The 23,115-nt window shown below is 41.0% G+C and overlaps 1 protein-coding gene across 1 annotated transcript in view; it reads right to left on the reverse strand.

Moving 5' to 3' along the window:
* Nucleotides 1–361: 361 nt before the first annotated feature.
* The window catches only part of LOC5578978, a 43,655-nt gene continuing 20,901 nt past the window's right edge, over nt 362–23,115 (reverse strand). Inside the window, exons 3-4 of the mRNA XM_021857296.1 lie at nt 12,805–14,857; nt 362–2,196 (exon numbers count right to left, since the gene is read on the reverse strand). Coding sequence (XP_021712988.1) covers nt 1,046–2,196; nt 12,805–14,857 — 3,204 coding nt within the window. The 3' untranslated portion in view covers nt 362–1,045. The remainder of the gene's footprint in view (nt 2,197–12,804; nt 14,858–23,115) is intronic.

A 23,115-nucleotide genomic window follows, 5' to 3' on the forward strand; every position in this document is an offset into this window, starting at 1 on the left:
AGATTCGCGAACCCGAACCCCGGAAAGTTGTACAGTCCATTCGATACCAAGATACCGATAACAGTGGTGGAATGTATAAACATAGTAATTTGTTTTGAAATTCCATGATAGTTTTAAGAATGGGCGTAGTGCTGCCGATAAGATTAGTGCGCGATTATTTGCGTACCCAGCCAGACATGCCGCATGGTCTAGCTTTATTAGACATTCCTGAAGGCTTAACGATCATTCTTTCCACCAATGCCAATGTTTCAGTTAAAATCACCATGATTTCAGTTAGTTCCTAAGATTAGTTGAAAAAAAAAAAGATTGTGATATGATTAATAAATAAAATGTTTATCTAGCTAATAATAAATACCATATATAATTTTTATTAATATATTTGCATCATGTTGATGTAGTACTTAAACATTGGAAAGGGCATGTAAAATTGCATTTGTCCTTAAAAGATTTACTTTTAGTAGGGTGCTGGCTTATCTATTTTTTACGTCGAGTGGTGGCTTCTGTGAGTTTGTTGGTGTAAATAATAAAATTGATAAATGTTTGCGATTCTATAAACTAATAAAATATAGGTATACCTATAATAGAAATAGTATTTTTCCCTTTTCAACCGCTCTACAAATCGTCCACTCGAATAGTGTGGAAATTTTCTTTATCTTTACTCTTTACATCAGAATCAGCACATTTCCCAACTGGCCAAGTACTCTCATGTGAAGTGGCATTGAATAAAGGATTTTTTTACTAAACATTCTGTTCTTTTTCGAGCATTTTATTTTCCATATTTGTCTATCTCACAATTGGTTTATAAACTGTATTAAATAGTGGTTTACAAAATAAAAATAATAAACAATACTTTTGCTCTTGGTGTGCAGATGAATATTCTTGATATAACAGTCCTAATAAAATGGGGAACTAAAATAAACAACGTTATTTTCAGGTAATTTTGCGGATGATTCGCTTTACCATCTAACTTTTGTTTGCTAAAAAAAGGATCAAATATATTTATTTATCACTCTATAACCTTAATCGAAATATAATGAAAAAATGTTCACTCAACCATCTGTACCACTGGTTCGAGATCTTGATGGTTTTCCAAGGTATCGTAGTTGTCATCATTCTCCTGGAAGCTCACATCCGGTTCTAGTGGAAGCGGCTCGTCGTCTGCGTCCATTCCGTAGCTATCACCAAAGCTGGATTGATTGCCGAACACCGAATGGTAGCTAAAGTCAAAGTTCTCTCCATTGTCCCCTACTGGCGGCCCTCCACCTCCCATGGTTGCTATTTGGTGTGGGTTAAAGTTATCCCACAACGAGTTGTTGTCGTTGCTGCTTCCACTCATCTGCATACCATAGTCACTGTAATCGATCCATTCGCTGCCGTTTCCTCCCGGATGGGGCATTCCATTGCCACCCATATGGCGGTGGTGATTGCCAGTTGGAACGGCTTGTGGTGGCAACAATTCCAATCGAGGTTTTCTGGGTCGTCTCCGCCGGGGTTCACCCTCCGGTCGAATGTCATGTACGTGTTCGCCCTTGACTTGGTCCACTCGTCCATCCGCCCCCAGGTAAACTGCTGCGTGGCAACTCCGGATCGCCGAACAGCGCCACACTTTGCGACCATCTTTCCGGACGTAGTGCAGGAAGTATCGACACTGCTGGAACACCAACACATCGCGGTTCTTCCAGTTCTTGACGATCTTGTAATCCCGCGAGCCGATCATCGTTTTTCGCCGAGCCAAACTGTTGTTGGCCGAGCTGTTGTGGTAGTCTTCTGTTTTGTGGTTGTGCATCATATTGTTAGTACGTATCACTTGTCCAGCCAGCGTCGTGTAGAGTGTCGCCTGGCAATTCATCTTAGCCTCAAAATTTGAACAACGCCAGAAGGCCATCCGGTCGTTCGCGTTCGTAGAAACAAATTTGTAATGATAGCCATGATGAATGATGAACTTCGGCAGATGATGTGCTGATGATGATGAAGATGATGCTGAAGAAGACGGTTCCATGTCCAGACACAGCGGGTCTGGCGGAGCAATCAGTTGAACGTCGTCGTCTATTTTGCTCTCCCTGGTCGGATTTCGGAGCGACAGTGAAGACGAATTCATCATGTTGTCCATTACCAACGGGAAACCGTGGGTATGCATCAGCTCTCGATTGACCACAAGGGTTTTGTTCGGAAGAAGAAGGACGGTGGCACGGCAACCTGGAAATGATCGATAATTCCATTAGTTTAAATAATTTAGGTTTTGAATGCTTAGTGCACCCAGTATTTTGTGTTGTAGATTTAGTGCGCTGATCAATCCACCTAACAGTGAGATAGACATAGTTATGGTGTCTTCGACAAAGCTGTAAAAGTGGCAATTTGAATCAACTTTATTTGACACACAATTTTTCAATCTCTTATACTTTTTGATGTTGTTGTTGTTTAGAGAGGGACTTTAATTATACTTTTTGAGATAAACATACTTGTAGAACAATGACCATATGATCAAATATGAAGTTATATTTATTGTATAACATTTTGCGGTAATCCACTTCGCTGTTTTCCATTCCGTGGTACGACTTTTCGCTATTAGTACCATTTGGCGGTATGTCATTTTGCGATCACTACCATTTCGCATTTTGTACCGGGATTTTAACAGTGTAATTCGAAGAACAGCCTGGGTTCAAAAGAAGGCAAAATCACCGATGAGGCTCAAAACTCACTTCCGTAGAACTTTATAATTCTATAATAAACAAAGCTCACAGCATGTTTGGCTTCAATAAGAGGTACAGTGACTATTTTCAAGACTCATTAAACATCGTATATTACCGTGCCAGTACCATATTAAAGACAGCGCCTTATTCTGAACAGTCTGTTCTTTATGTTGAACATTAATTGTTTTTACATCAAAAATAGTAAACTTTAACTTCGAAACATGATTCATTGTAACATTTCAAAACTAAAATAAGGTACCGCGGGGCAAGTGGGAACGAAAAAAACGATAGTTCAAACAAATTGTTCAATCAAATTTCCAAATGTCAATATTTTTCAAATCCAACAACACAATCACGTTTTGGCAACATATTTGCTGGTGTGTACATAAAACTAATCGAATAATTTCGAAATTGTGAAAACCTTGGAAGAAAGGTTTAGAATGAGCCAATGGTCCCACTTGCCTCGCTAAGCGGGGCAAGTGGGACACATCCAGTTTCATGCGTCAATCCACATCAGTAAGTCAACCATTACAATAATAGGATTGATAAGTCATAGATTTTTAATTTTAAGTACTTATTTGATGTACATAAGGGAGCAACCATAAAATACGTTACGTTTTAGGAAGAAACCCTTTATTTAATAGTATGTCACCTCACATTTAATATTAACTGAAAATTCCTCAATAAAAGCGTAAAGAGGAATTAAACATGTTCAAAATATATCATTTATAAGTTGTTAATTAAAATGTAGAACATAAACAATCAATAATTGACGAAATTATAAATATGTTTTGTTATTATTTATATGCATGGCAGAAAACCACCTTATGGGGTGGAATTGTTTTCCATCTCTACTTAATTTGGTAGAAATAACAAATCAAGTTCAAATAAAATAGAAAAGTAATCGTTCTCATGATGCATTTCAAATTTCAGCTGTGTGTTTGTTCAATTTTGAAGTCGTATTTCAAAAATAAAAAATAAATTTAAAAATAAAGAATAATAACACTTTTCTTCTCTCTCCTATGCAATTACGTAATTTGAGGTTGATCTTTTTTGATAAAAATCATTTGTTTGAATGTTTTAGTGCTACTCTCTAGGAGAATGTATGAAACGTGTACGAAAAGTTTTGATTCTGGTTTTTGTTTTGATAGGTCCCACTTACCCCAGGTACAAATATATTCTGGGGTAAGATAGACCATCGAAAATTTCATATGAAATGAAAACAAAATACTGGTTTATCGTTAGCAGCTTGTAATAATACTCAAAATTATAGCATACTGATGGAAATTCGATTTAAAACACATTTATTTTTTGCGAGTCAATGCAAGACGTGGAACGTGTCACAATTTGTCATGCAAGTTGAAAATGGCGCTGAACTGACAACTGTTACATGAACCACATGGTAATAAAAATAACAATATGTTTAGTACTAAATACATTCCTTGTCATTGTATCTTCAACTTTCTAGAAGAATACCCCCATGAAAAACTTTTCCTAGTTGAGCTATGACGAAACGCCCCACTTACCCCGTATTCTCACTTGCCCCGCGTTACCTTACATGATTAAATTGTTTTTTCAACAAATATTATATGTTCGCGTGCAGACCATCCCTACACGCTGTGTAGACTTCGTGCACATCCCTTGCAGCGCAAACGTCATCATCACAGTCGCGCGCTGCCAACATTACTCCACTTCCTTTTCCGCTAAGAGAAATAAAAAAGTACAGTCGTCTGACCAATCGGTCGTAAAAGGAGTGCTCACTAAAAGTAAAATTCAAAGTAAATTAATACAGTCCATTTTTAGTTCGAAAAAGTAGTCCGCCGTGTTTTATTACGTCCCGTTAGCTCCCTCGCGTACATTTTGGACCTTCATCGCCGGATATTTCGCGAAACCGCTATGGAAGCGATTCGGAAACGCCGCAATGTGCTTTTTGAGCGCATGAAGTGGGAGCTGAGTAACGTGAGTGCGGTGGAAAAACGGAAGCCTCCTGTCGGCGAAGTGCAGGAGCGCATGCACAAACTTTCCGAGCTTTGTGAACAGTTTGATAAGGTGCAAAGTGAAATCGAAGATCAAACTGAAGCGATTGGTGAAATCAGCTCGATTTTCAACCACCGGTTGGAATTCGAGGAGTTATACTACCAAGTGAAAGGGCGCTACATGAAGCTGCTCGAGGAACATAACCCCCACGGAAGCAGTGAAGGAACAATCGTCGAACCAGCGGATGATCTACGAGAGGCAATCAGGTTGCTTCTGGATTCGCAGCGAATCCTAATGACGTCCCAGGCTGCAGCTTCGAACAACATGTCGCAGTTGGCTGGCCAAATCGGTTCCGTGAGTCTTTCCCATCCGGTTGCTGACGCTCAAACGTCCGGAGGCCAAGTTCCACTCGAAGTACGCTTGCCAACGATTGCCCTCCCGGTCTTCAAAGGCGACCGGAAACACTGGACCTCCTTCAAGGATCTTTTCGAAAGCTGCATTCATTCGAAAAACATCAAAAACTCCGTGAAGCTGCAGTACCTGCTTTCCCACTTGGATGGAGAAGCGAAAAAGTTGGTTAGTTCCTTCACTATCACCGACGCCAACTATGTGGAAGTATGGGAAAGGCTGAACGAGTTTTACGACAAGAAGAAGTACACCGTCGCGGCACTTGTCAAGGAATTTGTGGACCAGCCGCCGGTTAATGCGCCAACGCTCATTGGACTTCGAAAGCTCGTTTCAACGTCGGATGAAGTAGTGCGGCAGCTCAAGGCTCTGGGAGAGCAATACGAATCCCGTGACCCATGGCTGATTCATTTGCTGTTGGAGAAACTCGACCGAGAAACCCGTTCGTTGTGGGCACAAAAGCTAGTCGACGAGGAGAATCCTAGCTTCCAAGATTTCATCACGTTCCTTGAGCGACGATGCGATGCCTTGGAAACTTGCGCGTCCTTTTCCAAGAAGGGGGCCGACACCGCAACGAAGATGGAGCAGGATCGAAGAGTGGACCAAAGCACGAAACCCGGTAAGCAGATTCAAAGCTTCCTTGCAAGCACTCAGCAGCCTTGCCCGCAGTGCTCTGAGGCTCACACCATATACCAGTGTGCCAGCTTCAAAAGGATGGCAGCGAATGACCGACGAGATTTTGTGCAACGAGCCAAGCTCTGCTTCAATTGCCTTAAAGTGACCCATAGTGTGAAGAACTGCACGTCTGCAGTGGTGTGCAAACAATGCAAGAAAAAACATCACTCACTGCTTTGCACAAGTGGTGACAACTCTGCTTCCGATTCCGGCCAGCCCCGCGAAGGACCAGCAGCAGCAAATCAGCAACATTCAGGTGAAGCCGAACATGCGGATTCTGTGGCATCATATGTTGCGGATCTCAAAACCAGCTGTCCAGTGAACTTCCTCAGTTTGCTGCCTACGGCTGTCGTTAAAGTGTTGGGGAAGAATAACGTCTTCCACGAAGTACGGGCAATAGTGGACTCTGCCTGTATGAATTCGCTCATCAGCAAACCAGCCTTCGATCGTCTTGGCCTGGAAAGGCGCAACGCCAACATTCTCGTGAGTGGCATCACCGACGGGAAGCCCAGCAAGACAACAGGAGCGGTCACACTACAGATCTCATCGCGATTCGACGATCGTATCGTCATCGTGGTGGAAGCCTTGATTCTGAATCATCTGGTTCCGGATCAACCAAGTCAACATTTTGACATCGACACTGGTGCCTTGGACGAGGCATCACTCGCAGACCCAACCTACAACAAGTGTGGTAAGATCGACCTTTTATTGGGAATAGAAGCCTTCTTTTCCATTCTAGAACCGGGCAAGCTGTTCGACGGTCGAGGCATACCCATTGCGCAAAATTCCGTCTTCGGCTACCTGGTTGGTGGTCATTTCAACACGTCGCATGTCACCGAAGGTCGTGCGATGCTCGGACTAACAGCAACCATGAATCTGGATCGAACGCTCCGGAAATTCTGGGAGGTGGAAGAAGTGCCTAAATCCAAGCAGCTTACCCCGGACGAGCTGCGCGCTGTTGAGCATTTTCACTCCACCCTCTCTCGGAATGAAACTGGACGATATACAGTTCGCCTACCCTTCGATAGTTCCAAGCCGGAACTATCGAAGGGCGAATCAGCTACCGCTGCCATCCGGCGGTTCAAGGCCATGGAGAGAAAATTCAGCATCGATCCAGAATTACAACAGCACTACCAGAAGTTCATGACTGAGTACGAGGCTCTCGGTCACATGGAGAAGATACCGCCATGCGAGGTGGCGGTCGCACCGGAAAAATCCTTCTACCTTCCGCATCATGGTGTGTGGAAAGTGGACAGCGAAACGACGAAACTTCGCGTCGTTTTCGACGCCTCAAGCAAGAGTGCTTCCGGGGTGTCACTGAATGATCGCCTGCTAGTGGGACCGAACGTGAACGAATCGCTCTTCAACGTTTTCACCCGCTGGCGCACCTACAAGATTGCCTTCTGTGCCGACATTGAAAAGATGTATCGGCAAGTTCTTGTCGCCAAGGAGGACGCCGATTTCCAGCGAATAGTGTGGCGCAACCATCCTGAGCAACCTCTGGAACATTATCGTTTGCTGACCGTCACCTACGGTACGGCGAGCGCGGCGTACCAAGCTGTGGCGACCCTACAACAGGTAGCAGCTGATAACAAGGAAACTCATCCGATGGCGGCAGAGCGGATTCCGAAAAATTTCTACGTGGACGATCTGCTCTCTGGGGCGGATTCCATCGAGGAAGCCAAGTTTCTTCGCAACGACATCGTTCAAGTACTCAACGATGGGGGCTTCGTTCTGCGCAAGTGGAGCTCCAACGATCCGCAGATATTGGAAGTTGATGCGGTACAGGATGATCCCATCCACTTGAAGTTACCCCAAGAAGATGATTCCGTCAAAGCTTTGGGGATCAGATGGAACCCGCAAGAAGACTCGTTCTCCTTCAAACTCACGTTCGACATCGATAGCACAAATACCAAACGTCAGCTGTTATCCGATTCGTCGAAGTTCTTCGATCCATTCGGGTGGATCGCACCGATTGTCATCCGAATGAAAATACTGTTCCAACATCTATGGCTCTACGACTTGAGTTGGGACGATCCACTTCCTGCTTTCATCCTGGAAGAGTGGATAGCTTTGAAGGAGACACTGCACCATATCGAGAGAATCCGAATCAGAAGATGGATTCCGCACTCTGGAAGTAAGCTACAACTCCACGGATTCGCCGACGCTTCTGAAGCTGCATACGCTGCTGTCGTCTACGTGCGTACCGTGGACCAAGAAGGAAGAATCGAAACGAACCTTGTGGTGGCCAAGACTAGGGTGGCTCCCATACTCCAAATATCGCTGCCACGTCTTGAGCTGATGGCGGCCGAGCTACTCGTCGAGTTGATGGTCAAGGTACTGGAGTCGTTTTCACACCTAGAAGTAAAAATATTTGCGTGGAGCGATTCTGAAATCGTTCTGCACTGGCTTTCTTCGGTGCCAAGGAAGTGGAAGACTTTCGTGGCCAATCGAACATCGAAGATTTTGCAACATCTCCCGAGGAACCACTGGCGACACGTGTCATCAAGAGATAATCCAGCTGACTGCGCATCACGTGGCATCACACCTTTGGAACTCTTGATGCATCCCCTGTGGTGGAGGGGCCCCGGCTGGCTCTCAGAAACGGAAGACAAATGGCCTACCCAACCAGGTCGTTTAATTGAGGAGGAAGAATTGCTTGAACAGCGAACATCGGTGACCTGCTTGTTTGCTAATGCCACGCCGCCTTCCAGGGGTGGTCACGAAACACTGACGTTTCTGCTCAATCGTTTCTCCGATTTGACTCGTATTCGGCGCATCTTGTGCTGGATCAATCGCCTATGTCACAATGGTTTGGCTCGTCAACGTGGTGCGGCCCGACTGGAAGGACCGCTAACACCGAAGGAAATCAACGACGCCTTTTTGCAGTTGGCAAGAGCTGCTCAACACGACTGCTTCAAGAAGGAAATCGATTGTCTGGTCAAGAACGATCCGCTTCCAGGCAATAGCAAACTGAAAAGTTTGTTTCCTTTCATCGATGCTGATGGCACTCTGCGAGTTGGTGGTCGCCTTCACAATTCCAGCCAACCGTTCGACGTTCGCCATCCGGTTATTATCCCGAAGGAGCACCAGTACACCAAGTTGCTTCTGACAGAAACTCATCTTCGAAATTTGCACGCAGGGCCAACTTTGATGATTGCAACGCTCAACCAGAGATACTGGATCGTTGGTTGCCAAACGGTGGTGCGTAGCTCTGTGGCGAGCTGCACGTGCTGCTGTCGGTTGAAAGGGAAAACTGCCACCCAACTGATGGGAAGTCTACCTTCTGTCCGCACAACTCCAGCCCGTCCTTTCGTGCACTGTGGTGTCGACTATGCAGGCCCAATCCTGCTGCGCTCATCTAACCTTCGAACGGCAAAGACTATTAAGGGTTACGTCGCTGTCTTCGTTTGCCTTGCAACAAAGGCAATACATTTGGAAGCGGTCTCCGATCTTTCGACAAATGCATTTTTGGCCGCCTTGAAACGCTTCTGTGGTCGTCGTGGTCTTTGTAGCGAAATCTGGTCTGACCACGGAACAAATTTCGTGGGTGCTGATCGTGCCATCCGTGAACATCTGCAATCACCGGAATTCAACCAAGCAGTGAGTCGATACCTCTCGGACCTGAAAATAAAATGGAAGTTCATCACTCCATCCGCTCCCCACATGGGGGGAATCTGGGAGGCCGCTGTGAAAAGTTTTAAGAAGCATCTCCGAGCCGTGCTTGGAAACACAACACTTACATACGAGGAGCTTTCAACCGCCTTGACGCAAATTGAGGCGTGTTTGAATTCGCGTCCGTTATGCCAGCTATCAACATCGGTCGACTCATACGAGGCCCTAACGCCAGGGCACTTCATCATCAACCAACCGCTAAATTTGCTTCCCGAGCCGAACATCAACCACATCCAGGAGGGTCGTCTGAACAGATGGCAACGTGTACAACGACACGTGGACGATATTTGGGCACGATGGAGGAACGAATATGTTGCCACACTTCAACCTCGTAACAAGTGGCAATTAGTGCAGCAGAACCTGAGTTCGGGGCAGTTGGTCCTAATCAAAAATGAGAACACATCGCCAGCGGCATGGGAACTCGCCAGAATTGTCGCTACCCATCCGGATCAGTACGGTGTTGTACGCACAGTTACTGTACGACGTGGACAGAACGAGTATCAGCGAGCGGTGCACAAGCTGGTTCCGCTTCCTATGGATTGAGGCATCCGCCTCAAGGGCCGGGTGGATGTTCGCGTGCAGACCATCCCTACACGCTGTGTAGACTTCGTGCACATCCCTTGCAGCGCAAACGTCATCATCACAGTCGCGCGCTGCCAACATTACTCCACTTCCTTTTCCGCTAAGAGAAATAAAAAAGTACAGTCGTCTGACCAATCGGTCGTAAAAGGAGTGCTCACTAAAAGTAAAATTCAAAGTAAATTAATACAGTCCATTTTTAGTTCGAAAAAGTAGTCCGCCGTGTTTTATTACGTCCCGTTAGCTCCCTCGCGTACAATTATACGTAAAGTTCGTTTGCTGTCTATAATAAGGAACAATGTGTGTTCATAATTAGGACCATTGATGTATATGGCGTCCATAATTAGGAACATGCATGCGTCAGACTAACACATAATTTTTTAAATAATTGATAATTGATGGACGTTTTATTTTAATCTATACGTTTATTTAGATATTAGACAAATGCAACGGCAAGACAAACCAATATCCCAGCTGTTGAATTCCTTAATAATTTAAATTATTCAAATTGGATTTTCTTAATCGTTCAGAATATGGTGCTTGCACAGTACATATGTGAGACCAATTCTGGAATACTGTCATCTAGTATGGAATCTCCACTATGTCGTACACGAAGAACGCATAGAATCAGTACAGAAGCAATTCCTTTTATACGCCTTTCGGAAATTGAATTGGACTGTACTGCCATCTCCGTCGTATGAAGCACGCTGCATGCTCATTAACTTGGAAACACTTAAGCAACGCCTCGCAATGATTCTCTTTATAAACAACATTATTTCGAACTATGTAGACTCTGCTGCACTTCTCTCTCAATTAAACTTCCACTCAAAATAATCCAAACGTTGTTACTACGCGAAAAATCACGTAGAGCGGTTAACCTATCGAACTTACGTGAAAACTAGGCACACGGTTCAATTCATTCCGGTCGTGTTCATTTCTCGATTCATTTTGTGTTATAAAGATGGCGTCAGTTGTAAATAAACATCGACAGGTAGTTGGTGAACTAAGATACTTTCATTTGTGCCATTGTGAAAATTCGGCGTGAAATAACATTTATTTTGTGTAATAATAAGCTTACAAATATTATAGATGTTACTATTTTCGTGCGGCATTCTCTTTTCGAAACAGGACTATGGGGCAAAAGGACAAGTGATGGCCATCTACTTCAATACCCAGCTGTACTCTAGGTTTCTAGCCAGCTAGGAACCTTGATTCAAAATGTAGTGTTTACCGATGATTCAATAAAAGTTGGAATTTACATAACATTTTTGTCTTGTTCTATTTAAAAATAATGCTATTTTAGAATACAGCGCAAATCTAGACCTACTGTTCCTATACCTAATTCTATTAAAATTACTGCAAACAGCATGTTAAGAAGAGCGGGAAATCCACTTAGCTATTACGTAGTTCTCCGGTGAAGTGAAACAATTTCATTAATTCATTAGTTCGTTCCTCGTCACCTACGATTCCCGTAAGAGCTACGTGAAAAGTGCGATGAAAAAAAAACCACGTACATATGTTTTCACGTAACAATTATGTTTGGATTATTTTGAGTGTCTACACACCCTCGCGGCATTTAAGAACAAGAAAATTATGTTGAGAAAAATCATGCAGAACGCATTATGCTCAGAACGGATCAATAAACCGTATGATGCGTCAGTATAATGTACATTGCGAATTCATTAGTATGTCCAAAAAGCAGCTTAAAACACGACTAAAGCACATAGAAGTAATCCATAGCGTGTAAGAAATTATTGTAATTATTGTATGTAGTCTACCTATGCTTGACGAAATACATAAATAAAACGTTTTATCAGTGATAAAGTCAACAATTTTTAGTGCAACTCGTAGGAAAAGCCATATAGCGATATGTTATAGACCACGAAATGGTACAAATCGTAAAACGATAAACCGCAAAATGTTACAAACCGCGAAATGGTTAACCGTGGAATGGTTAGTGTTTAGCTCCTTGTTTCTAAGCAAATGAATGGATCAAGATAAAAACTATCACCACTGGAATATACAGGAGGATTTTCTCTTAATCGTAGCATTGTTGTATAACGCGTAAATCTGCTTGTTAGCTCAGTGACAACATGCTAAACACTTGATTACCAATGGCTTTTAGAGCAAGATCATAAATTAGATATGCGAGATTTTCAATACTGGACACAATCTTGAAGTGCTCTAAGTTATTATATTTGTTGTGCATTATACGTTTTCATTTTTATTTTCTTCGTTTTATACACCCGGTGTCAGTTTTAAGCATTTTGGATGATGCCTTTACGATGTTGTTCTAAATGGTAATATTTGTTATTTACAGCTTATTAACTGCACCTCAGGACGAGACTGGGTTCTTTCTATATGTTAGATTGATTCTGGAAAAATCATAAATGTACAAATTTTCGCATAACCCAAGTAATCAAATAGAACTTTAATTCACCCTGTGTGCTAACATAGTGCTATTACCGATCTGTTATGCTCACAAGGGCTCTATAAGCCCAACGAGACGAATTAGCATGCTGTTACTTGGGTACAATCTAAATTAGAATCAGGCATTTGAAGTTAATAAAATAATTTAATTTTTCAAAAAATACAAAAAAAAATCCGAAAGTTATAAAAAACTATCCTGTCATGCATGTTAAGGTCCGACCTATTAGCCAGAAAAATATTCATTTTGATTTGAAATCTATAAAAAAATCCAAAAAAAACCCATCCCGTCTAAATGCGAGGTTGGGTATTAGAAGGTTAAAAAATCATTTGTTGTAATACCAAGTATATAAATAAATGATAATGTAAAACTTACCTGCAACAGCAGAACACCTGAAGACTATCTTCCCATCCTTCCTGGAGTAGTCCAGATAGTACCGTCCATTCTGGTACAGCACGACATCCCGTCCCTTGGAGTTTTTCGTCAAGATAAAATCCGTCGTTCCGATTTCCTCCTGCGGCAATTTAACCACGGGAAGCTCTTCCTCGATCTGACCACCGGCCACCTCGGGCCAAACCTCTGGCACCGGGTGGTTGTGCTCCTGATTGCGCATACTGACCAACTCGTACGTGTCTTCCTTGGTGTGGAAGGAAACCGGACATTTGGTGTCTAGCCTCATGGCGCAACGCCAATAGATGGTACCCTCGCGTTTCCGGGTAGCAAATCGAAACCTGTGGCCTTCGTGCAGTATGTAACGGTGGTAAGGTGGGGTGTAGGCGTTCGAGGCAAAATCCGGTATCATTCCAGCGGTGAAGCTGCTGCTCATACCGGAGATGGACATACCGCTGGAATCCATGGACATGTTGGGAGTGGTGAGATTTCGTTTCGGAGGCATGTGATTGTGATCTACGAGCTTGGCGTAGTTTATCGAACCATCCGGGAACAAGTGAACAGCACCACGGCACAATCTGTGCGAAGAACAACGCCAAACTTGTCCACCATTTTTCTTCTTATAGTCAACAAAGTATCGCCAACCGTTGTAAATGAGAATATCTTTGCCTTTGTAGTTTTTGATTATTTTGTATCCGTTGGCGCGGGCGATTTCCTCTCTGGCACTGGCACTGGCTACGGGATCATTGAGATTAGGAAAATGACCAGCTTCGACTGCCGTTCGCTGTTGCCTTCCCGGCTGCCCATCGACGTTCTTGATAGGACTGGTAATTAAACTATCTTTAGTGACATACTTTTCCAAATCTTCCGTAGGGGGATGTGTATGTACAAAGTTTTTAGCCTCTGCAATTGTGTTGTCCGGCATAAGGAATGCCCCAGCCGGACAGTTGCGGAACATTGTACACCGATACGACCGTTTGCCGTTTTTGGACTCGTACTGGAAATAGTATCGATACCCTTGATAGATAAGGAACTCGCGCTTTTGCCCACTTTTCACCAACTGGAAGTCAGTCGATCCAGCAGATGGTGCCGCCGGAGGTTTTTCAGCTGCTGGTTCAATTTTGCATATGATGGCGTTTTCCAGATCCACATTTGGATCCGGAGGATCGTGATTGTGTGTTTGATCGTTGAAGTTAAGGAACTCAAATGTGGCTTTGGTGTGCAGTGAAGCCAAACAGTTGTTGTCCTGTTTAAGCATGCATCGCCAGTAGAGAGTGCCTTCGGGTCGAGCGTGACAATATTTATAGTGATAACCCTCGTAAACCGCCACTTTGGGAGAACGATTTCTCCGTTTTTCTGAACCATCACCATCATCTTCATTGTTGGTTTCATTATCTGTCTCACCATCGCCTAATTTTTCCTTTTTGATTGATTTTTCTAGCTTTATTCTGCCATCAATTAATTGTCGAATCGAGTCACCACATACGTCCCCGTTCTCCAGAGTAGTTAGACATTTCCATAACCTAACACCATTAGCTTCGCTACTTACAAGTTTATGTTTGTGCTCCTTATAAATGAGAGCATCTGTTTTGTCCTCCTCCACAACCACTTTGTAGGATGCAGGGCTTTCGTACTCTTCCTCTTTCTTGGGAAGATCGGTTACGGCTTCCTTTACCGACGAAATGATCGGTAAAGGAGGACGCTGAATCTGGTGTGGAGGACGGGACTGTATCGCTGAGGATAACGGCGAATCACGTTGTACCATCAACTCATCGGCCTGGTCTGGAAGAATCACTTCGTGTTCGCTCTCATCTGTCTCTGTCGGAGGATGGACATGGTTGATCTTATCGTTGGTTTTGAACAGCCGTCCCTTGTAGCTGCAGATTTTGACCGGACAGCCACTAACGCTGCATGCCCAGTACCATTTTGGTAGGCCACTGCATGACTTGTTCCGTCGCAGGAAGCGATTACCCTCGAAGATCAGGTTGTACGAGTTTAGTCGCGCTTTTACTACCTTGAAGTTGGTGTATCCGCCGTCCTGTGAAAGAATGAAGAAAATTGGAAAATGTTAGAAAAAAAATCACCTGATTCAGCAGTGATTGAGGCTGAATAAGTGTTATAAAAGTCGTTATTCAGCATAAATTATCCCCTGTGTGGTATCGCATTAGGCGCCATACACAAATTAAAATACAGATACCCCAGATACCATATTTAACGCGGGTTCGAACTTGACGCTTTTTCTAATTGAATTTATTTAAATCAATTTCAGTTCCGATTAGCACTTGATAATCAATTTCTTAATCTTCATTTACATAGAGAAACTTAAAAGTAGATGGAGTACCGTGTCCCTTTTAATTCCGCTCCTAAATGTTTATCTTTGACAGATACGCGTATTTCGACTACCACTTGCAGTCTTCTTCAGTGTCAGTTACTCGTATCCACAGTGGATACGAGTAACTGACACTGAAGAAGACGGCAAGTGGTAGTCGAAATACGCGTATCTGTCAAAGATAAGCATTTAGGAGCGGAATTAAAAGGTACACGGTACTCCATCTACTTTTAAGTTTCTCTATTTGAGATTCTGCTCAGAGGATTCGAACATTCATTAAAGACTTCATTTACATGTTTTTGAAGGATCCCAATCGATTTTTTTTATGATGATTAAAAGGCAAAACAAATAATTAAAAATGCACCGACAAACAAGTGCGTCATTTTTTCTATTCCTTAGTGAATGTGCTAAATTTTGTGCACCAGTTTTCGTGAAAATATTATGATGTTTTACAACAGTATCATCAATAGAGGTCAGTGATATTATTTTCTTCAAGAACTGACGTTGACATTGTTTTATGTTTAAGGTTTATGACTTATTTTTGTATGAACATCTTGTGCGTCAAGTTGGGCACACAAGGTTGCTTATTGTTTGCTGAATAAAATATTGGATCGAAAGTAAGAACAAATATATTTATGATGCTTACATTCACTTCCCATAACTGCAAAACAGTCATATCGACATTTTTGACAACATGGATTTAATACCATGAAGAGTCATCAAATGATGAATACTTTCGATCAACTTACTGAAATCTGTGAGATTGTTTTTAGAAAATTCGAAAAAAATACTAAGTTGTTTTGTCACATTGGTAATTATAACCGCATAACCGTCACATGGAGATTATAAATGAGCCTCGTAATGTGATAGCAATGAAATTTCTATCAGAATTATTTTCTGACAATTGACCTAATATGCGATATGAGTTGTACAAAATATCAGCCTCAAATAAGCACTTTTGAGTTCATGGTAATTTTTAGAAATTTTACTTTTCTCCCGTACTGCCATAAAATGCACACTTGGTATCCCATTTACTCAATGCCTACTTTTGTCAAATGTTACAAATATGCAGTTATGGGCAGTTCAGTAAATCATCAGTATCGAGAGGTACAGGGCTCGTTGCCGCACGTCAGACCAGCAGGTCGTCCGCGCTGTAGTCGCACCCCCTAGGTTATCACATTTTTGTCTTTTCTGTTTTTTTTATTGTTTGTACATAGTAGTAGTTGAGTGATTATCAGCGCTCTAGAACGAGCTAAGCTAGTACAAAATGACATCCAAATCAATTAACGATCAACGCTCCGTCATCGTAATCATCGTCATCATCGAAACTTGAAAAGCAGTTCTTCTGTTCAAAACTAAATATTGTTCGTTTAGTTGAGGAATAGATTCTCGTGCACATTCTCAACGTGGAAAAATAAATACTCACACGTCAGTTTATATGGCACTTTCATAGAAGCACGCAGCTTGCATTCAATGTACAATCGAACATAATGCGTTACATGTGCGTTACTGATTGATTTTGTTAGCTACGACGCCATCCAATATATGGCAAACATGGTGGGAGAATATTTTGGTGTGACAAAATTATTTAGGTGTGAGTCTATTAGAGGGCAAAATCCTCAATATTATTCGATGAAAATGTGTTCACTGTGTTTAAGTTGCAGAATACAATACAGTGAACACATTTTCCCGTGAATTTTTCTGATTTTAAACGAATAAACTGCTTTTAAAAAATGCGAAATCAATGACGGATCCTGCCCCCTTAAAATTAAAAGTAAACCTAGATTGAAAGGCCCCTAGGCCGACCACATTAGTTGCGAAATCATTGTAAAATCAAACAAAATGGAAAAATAAATACGAATTAGAAACCTCTGGCCTCTCACCATGCTAAGGTCAATGACGGTTTGCGAAATTTTCCGGTTGTAGGCCCTCTTGATGGAGAGAGAACCGATCATTGGCCGTTTTGAGCAGGAGCCAATGAATGATTTGAAAAAAAAAGATTATTGATTGTTTTGAAAATCGAGTTTATAACGGTAAGTTTTATGATTATGTTGACAATGTTTGCATAATTTGTGGGTGTTGTGGGAGATGCTACCGAATGACATCAAAACCACAATTTGTTTACAATTTGATCATTGGTTCTTTAGGTTGTTGTTATTTTGAAGATTTTTTCAGACATTTTTCAAGAAAGCCCTAAGTCATCCAGTCGTTCTTAGGACACCTCCAAGACTTCCGTTTAGAACTTCTTTAAACATTCAACAACAAGTTTGTCCAAATATGTCTCCAGGCATTTCTTAAAAATTGTCCTTCAAAATTTCTTTACGATTTTAATTTCTCTAAGGAATTAGTAAGAGATTTCTATAGGCATTCGTACAGTAATCCATTAAGATTTCTCAAGGAAGTCTTTCTCCATGGAAATTCATGAGGTATTTCTAGTCTAGGGTATTCACCCTTGATCAGGGCTGTTAAATGTCATGAATTTCACGTGACTATGACATTTGAATATTGCTAATATCATCGCTCCTAGTGGAAAAAGTCACCGGAAAATGTTTTTCCCGGTGACCTTTTCCGAATTACTATCGGTTGCCAATATTTGCTGTTACGATATTTCGCATGCAAGGGAGCTAAAAGCATTTTATTTTTTCCAATATTTTGACATTTAACAGCACTGCCCTTGATGATTAAAGGTTACTAGCAGAACTCATATACCCTTGAGAAAATTTTAGAAAAGTTTCTAGTTAAATTGTTGGCATTATTGAAAAAAAAAAAGACGAGTCTATCAAAACTCTGGCTAGTATCCTGCAGCATTTTCTGAAGGAACTTCTTGTAAATACATCGGATCGAATCCCTTAAAAAATGTGTAGGAGGATTTTCTGGAAAAATGCTGCAGTGTTAATTAGTATGGTACCTTAAAAAAACTTTTGTAGATTTCTGAGGTTTTTTGAGAAAAGTTTTGAAAAACTGCAAATTCTTCGATGAAATTCCTAGAAAAAAATCTAGAGGAACTGAATGATGAAAAACGGGGTCAGGTTTGAGGAATTCTTCGAATAGTTCTTGATAGATGTTCTCGAATGACACCTCGAGGATTTTTAAGAGATTTTTTTTTTGAATCACCTTAAATGAAATGACGTAGACATTTTTGTCGGGTTTCTTGAAAAAAAAAACCCTGAATCTCTTCCGTAGATCTCCTAGAGTAACAACTGAAAAATTCGGTTGTAGGATTAGTGGGAAAATATTTGAAAAAAGTTCTAAGATAGTGTTTGTAATTTTTTTGGGATTATCACAGAAGGCCGAATCACAAAAGGCCGAATCACAGAAGGCCGAATCGCAGAAGGCCGAATCACAGAAGGCCGAATCACAGAAGGCCGAATCACAAAAGGCCGAATCACACAAGGCCGAATCACAAAAAGCCAAATCACAAAATAAAGCTTGGATATGAAAAGAACAAGTCCATGCTTTGTTAAATGCAGTCATGTCAGTAAACAGTGCAAAACTTACATGCGGCGAAGCCACATTGAGGATAGAGGAACTGAGGCGGCAGAAGGCCGCCGAAGTCTCCGATATCCGATGGTTGTCTATTCGGTGTCATGCAAATAGCAAATCCAGGCGTTTGCCCGGTATAATGCAAACAGAGGATGTTTTTCCATTTTTAGGTCCGACGAGCGACAGCGAGTTCGGACAGCAAGCGTTTGCCCGGTATAATGCCAACATAGTCTTTTACGCAACAAGTAGGAGAATGATTGCTGAGATAGGGTATAACAAGTGTTTAACTGATCATAAGAATACTAAGTTTACAAAGAATACTTTTAACCGTACAGTGCCGTTCGATTTTGATTCGGTTTGAATTTGGCAACACGGAAATCCATGTACACAAAATAGATCATGGTCAGTCACAAATCATGTCAATCTCAATGTTTCTGTGGCCTTCTTAAGGCTTACCATATTCAAAATAGGTAAATTTAATTTGTGGGGCCTTCCTTAGCCGAGTGGTTAGAGTCCGCGGCTACAAAGCAAAGCCATGCTGAAGGTGTCTGGGTTCGATTCCCGGTCGGTCCAGGATCTTTTCGTAATGGAAATTTCCTTGACTTCCCTGGGCATAAAGTATCATCGTACCTGCCACACGATATACGAATGCGAAAATGGCAACTTTGGCAAAGAAAGCTCTCAGGTAACAACTGTGGAATTGCTCATTGAACACTAAGCTGAGAAGCAGGCTTTGTCCCTGTGAGGACGTAATGCCAAGAAGAAGAAGAAGAAATTTAATTTGTGGTCATTATTACGGCGATACAAGTTTTAATAAAAACAATTATTAAATTTTGGAACGGTTCAATTTTGGCAACATGAAAATTTTTGACATGTTGCCAAAATCGAACAGGCACTGTATACCCTTCCAGTTTTCGTGAGGTTTTTACACTTCTGTTGTACAAAATAAGACAGCGCGACTACTTAAGCTTCCATTATAGAATTGTTGACACACCCAAAAAACACTAACCATACACTCTTATTCAGCTAGTAATGTTACTTGTGCGTCTTGTCCCGCTAACCCTACTGTAAAAATGTCCATAATATTGTAGAAAAATGTGCTGAATGTTTGTGGCTTTCACTAAAATTTATTTTAAAATTTCGGCCTTCCGTGATTCGGCCTTTTGTGATTCGGCCTTTTGTGATTCGGCCTTTTGTGTTTCGGCCTTTTGTGCTTTCGGCCTTTTGTGATTCGGCCTTATGTGATTCGGCCTTTTGTGATTCGGCCTTTTGTGGTAGACCCATTTTTTTCAAAGTAATCCTTGAGCAAATTACTGGAGAATTTCCTGGAGCAGATTCTGGAGAAACTTTTCAATATATTATTCGAAAAATCACTGAAGGAATATCTTGAAATTGTTAAAGGAATCTCCAGAAGACTAACTGGAGAGACCCCTCTAGGAGTCCCTGAAAGTATTCCAGATGAAATATCTGGAGGAACCACTAGGATGATTCCTGAAGATTTTCCTCGAGAAATCTGAGATGAAATTTTTGAAGATTTAGCTGAAAAGTCTCGTAACAGTCTCTGATAGTTTCTCACAACCTGCATAATTTTTCATCAGAATTCACTGCAAGCAAGATATGGAAAAAAGATACTTTGAAGACCATTTTGGTTAAAAAAAAAATAAAGACTTCTAGGGCATTCTGGAAATTCTGGAAAAAATGATCACGTAGTTAACAGCCCCTTATGCGAATAATCCAAAAATTCTTTTCAGATTCCACTATGAAAAGCTTCCTGAATTCGTTTAGTGATTTCTCCAGGGATTTCCAATTGAATACCTAAAAATTACCTTACATTTTTTAGGAATCCGTCCGGAAATTTCTCCAGTGATTTTTCTTGGAATGCTTTAAAGATTTTTTTTGCAGAACTTGCAACTCTTGTGCACTTGACAGTAATTTCCACAGGGAATACTATAAATTCCTCCAAGAATGTCTCTAAGTTTTTCATGCAGGGATTCAATCATGCAGTTCTTTCAAATATTTCTCGAGTAATTTATTCAGTAATATCTCCATGAATTATTCGACAATTAATCCACTAATTCCATCGATCATTCTTACATATTTTTTAGGGACTCCAGCCGTTATTTTTCTAACAATTTCTTCAGAAAATTGCTCCAATGATTTCAGTAAAAAAAATCAATGGCAATTTCTCTTAGTCAGTTTTGTAATACAGCCATCTCTCCCTTACTCGATATTGAAAGGACCATCGAGTTAGGGAGGTATCAAGTTACAAAACCAATGCAACTGCGACCAAGGGACCATCGAGTTAGCCATGAAAACCAACTTTTACAATGGTTATCTTACTCGATATAGAGATACGGAACATCGAGTAAGGGAGAGTTGACTGTAACTCCTACATAAATTCTAAGGGAATTCAATATACAAATTTCAGATAGAATTCCGGCAGGAAACTTATTAAGAATATCTGGAGTTACTCCTGACAAGAAGTTCCTGGTTGAGGTATCTCTGAGAAAATTAGACATGTTTGCGTGTATTAAGCATTACATTATATGTTTCTAGGTACTTTCGGGTTGCTGAATCTAAAACCGTTCTCAGAATGTTATTATTGAAGTATGAATGACATTTAGAACATGATTTATCAAACTTTTTAGTGATCCAATCCGCCAAACATGCAAAATATGACTTTAATTTCAATTGAAGATATAATATGGCATAATTCAATATAAAATCGACAATTTCAACCTGCTTGCAGTCTCCATACAAAATTCGTTTCTCTTATATGTTGAAATACTATACTTTTCCAAACCATAAAAACATATTTTTAAACATCGAAAGTTTTATGAACTCTGTTGAGAAGTATGAAGTTTGAATTCTGTGGTAATACAATAGTGGTTTCTGCGCTCCTGTACATACACGGTACATGTCACCAACACTACTTAAAAATTGCCGGTTGAAAATATAAACAAAGATCAGCTGTGATATTGCGGAAAATCTTTCAAGTTCTGTTGTTGCAACAATTTATAATGTTAAAACTGGCCTCTGGTTTTCAATCATCTCACCCTATGCAAAATATTTTGTACAGAATTTGAAAAATATGAACAAACATGATTCTCCATCCTCTATTCTTCTCTTTCTCGTTATTTATGGTATCCAATAATATGATTTATTTTTTCTATTAATCGTTAATTAATTGAGTAGTATCTTCCTTCTTTATGTTGTAACGTCCCAACTCTCAGATCTACTATTTACATAATGGACTTTTTTCAGCAGATATACTCGCCTAGTTTTTTAAACAGAAGAGCCTGTTTTTGATTGGTGCTGGTATCATAATAATGATACTACAGCTGATAAGTAGTAATTATCATTTTTGATATACTTAACTGGATATTTTTACATTTTAAGTATTAATGATTACCTTACTATGAAAAACGTGCTATTATTTCAATTTATGCCAATATACGGACATTTTCAAGAGCCTTAATCTAGTTAACCAAATAGCCGTTCACGCAAAATATGTGATGTATTGAACACAACCAGCCAGTAAACAATGTATCAAATTATTTCAAAGCGATATTGAACTCGAGTGCTATTACCAAGGTCCGGAAAGTCAAATGATTGTATCTAGAAGCACTGGGGACCTCATTCAGGTTATTGTTACATTTGGGTTATGGGTAAATGTCGCATTCCGGTAAGTGTTGCATTTGGGTAAAGGTCGTTCGGTTATTTGTCGTTCTGGTGAATGGTTTTCGGGTATTTGTTACATAATCATTTAGATTGCTGCAGGAATGCCACAGGCAGTGTTGGGAATGGTAATAGTAGTAGGCTTGAATTTCGCGAAAATCACGTGGCTTTCCCAGTACAGTAGTTCAAAAACGTGAATCTCAACAAGTAGCCTATGTTGTGGTTGGGTGCATGAATTTTTTAAATCGTTAGTGTCATTGAAGGCTCTAAATGCGGGAAATGCACCGGGAGATTTTCTACAGTAATTTTGGGTGGCCCTTAGCAACGGTTTTTTTTTGCTATTTTCAAGGCTCTTTGCCTACAGCAGCGATCGGCGTGAGTTGACTGCGATTGGCTTTGTTTGGCTACTGTAGAATGAATTTCAGATTTTTTCCCAACCCTGGCCACAGGAATGAGTCAACATGGAGCTGTTATTAACCACACCACGGCCCGCAGTAAAGGGTTTCTTCCCGCTGGAAGTTGCAGCGTGACGTCATCGTAGATTAGTTCATTGAGCGGCTACGAGCAGAACACATTTTCCTAGCTAATTTTTCTAATCACAAATCATTTTCAAATTCCAAATCTACTTTTGATGTTTAATTAGTAATTGGCAAGAAATAAGCCAGCACAACTTCGTCTTGTCGTACTGGTGATATTTTCATTATGAGTGATAATCAGAATGAATGCTGAAAATTATCACGATAGAATCGGTTCATCATATTCCTGTCGATGAATATCCTATACCCAATGAATATTATTGCGAGTGA

The sequence above is a fragment of the Aedes aegypti genome, chromosome 1 (assembly GCF_002204515.2).
Source record: "Aedes aegypti strain LVP_AGWG chromosome 1, AaegL5.0 Primary Assembly, whole genome shotgun sequence".
In the NCBI taxonomy this organism is placed as follows: Eukaryota; Metazoa; Arthropoda; class Insecta; order Diptera; family Culicidae; genus Aedes; species Aedes aegypti.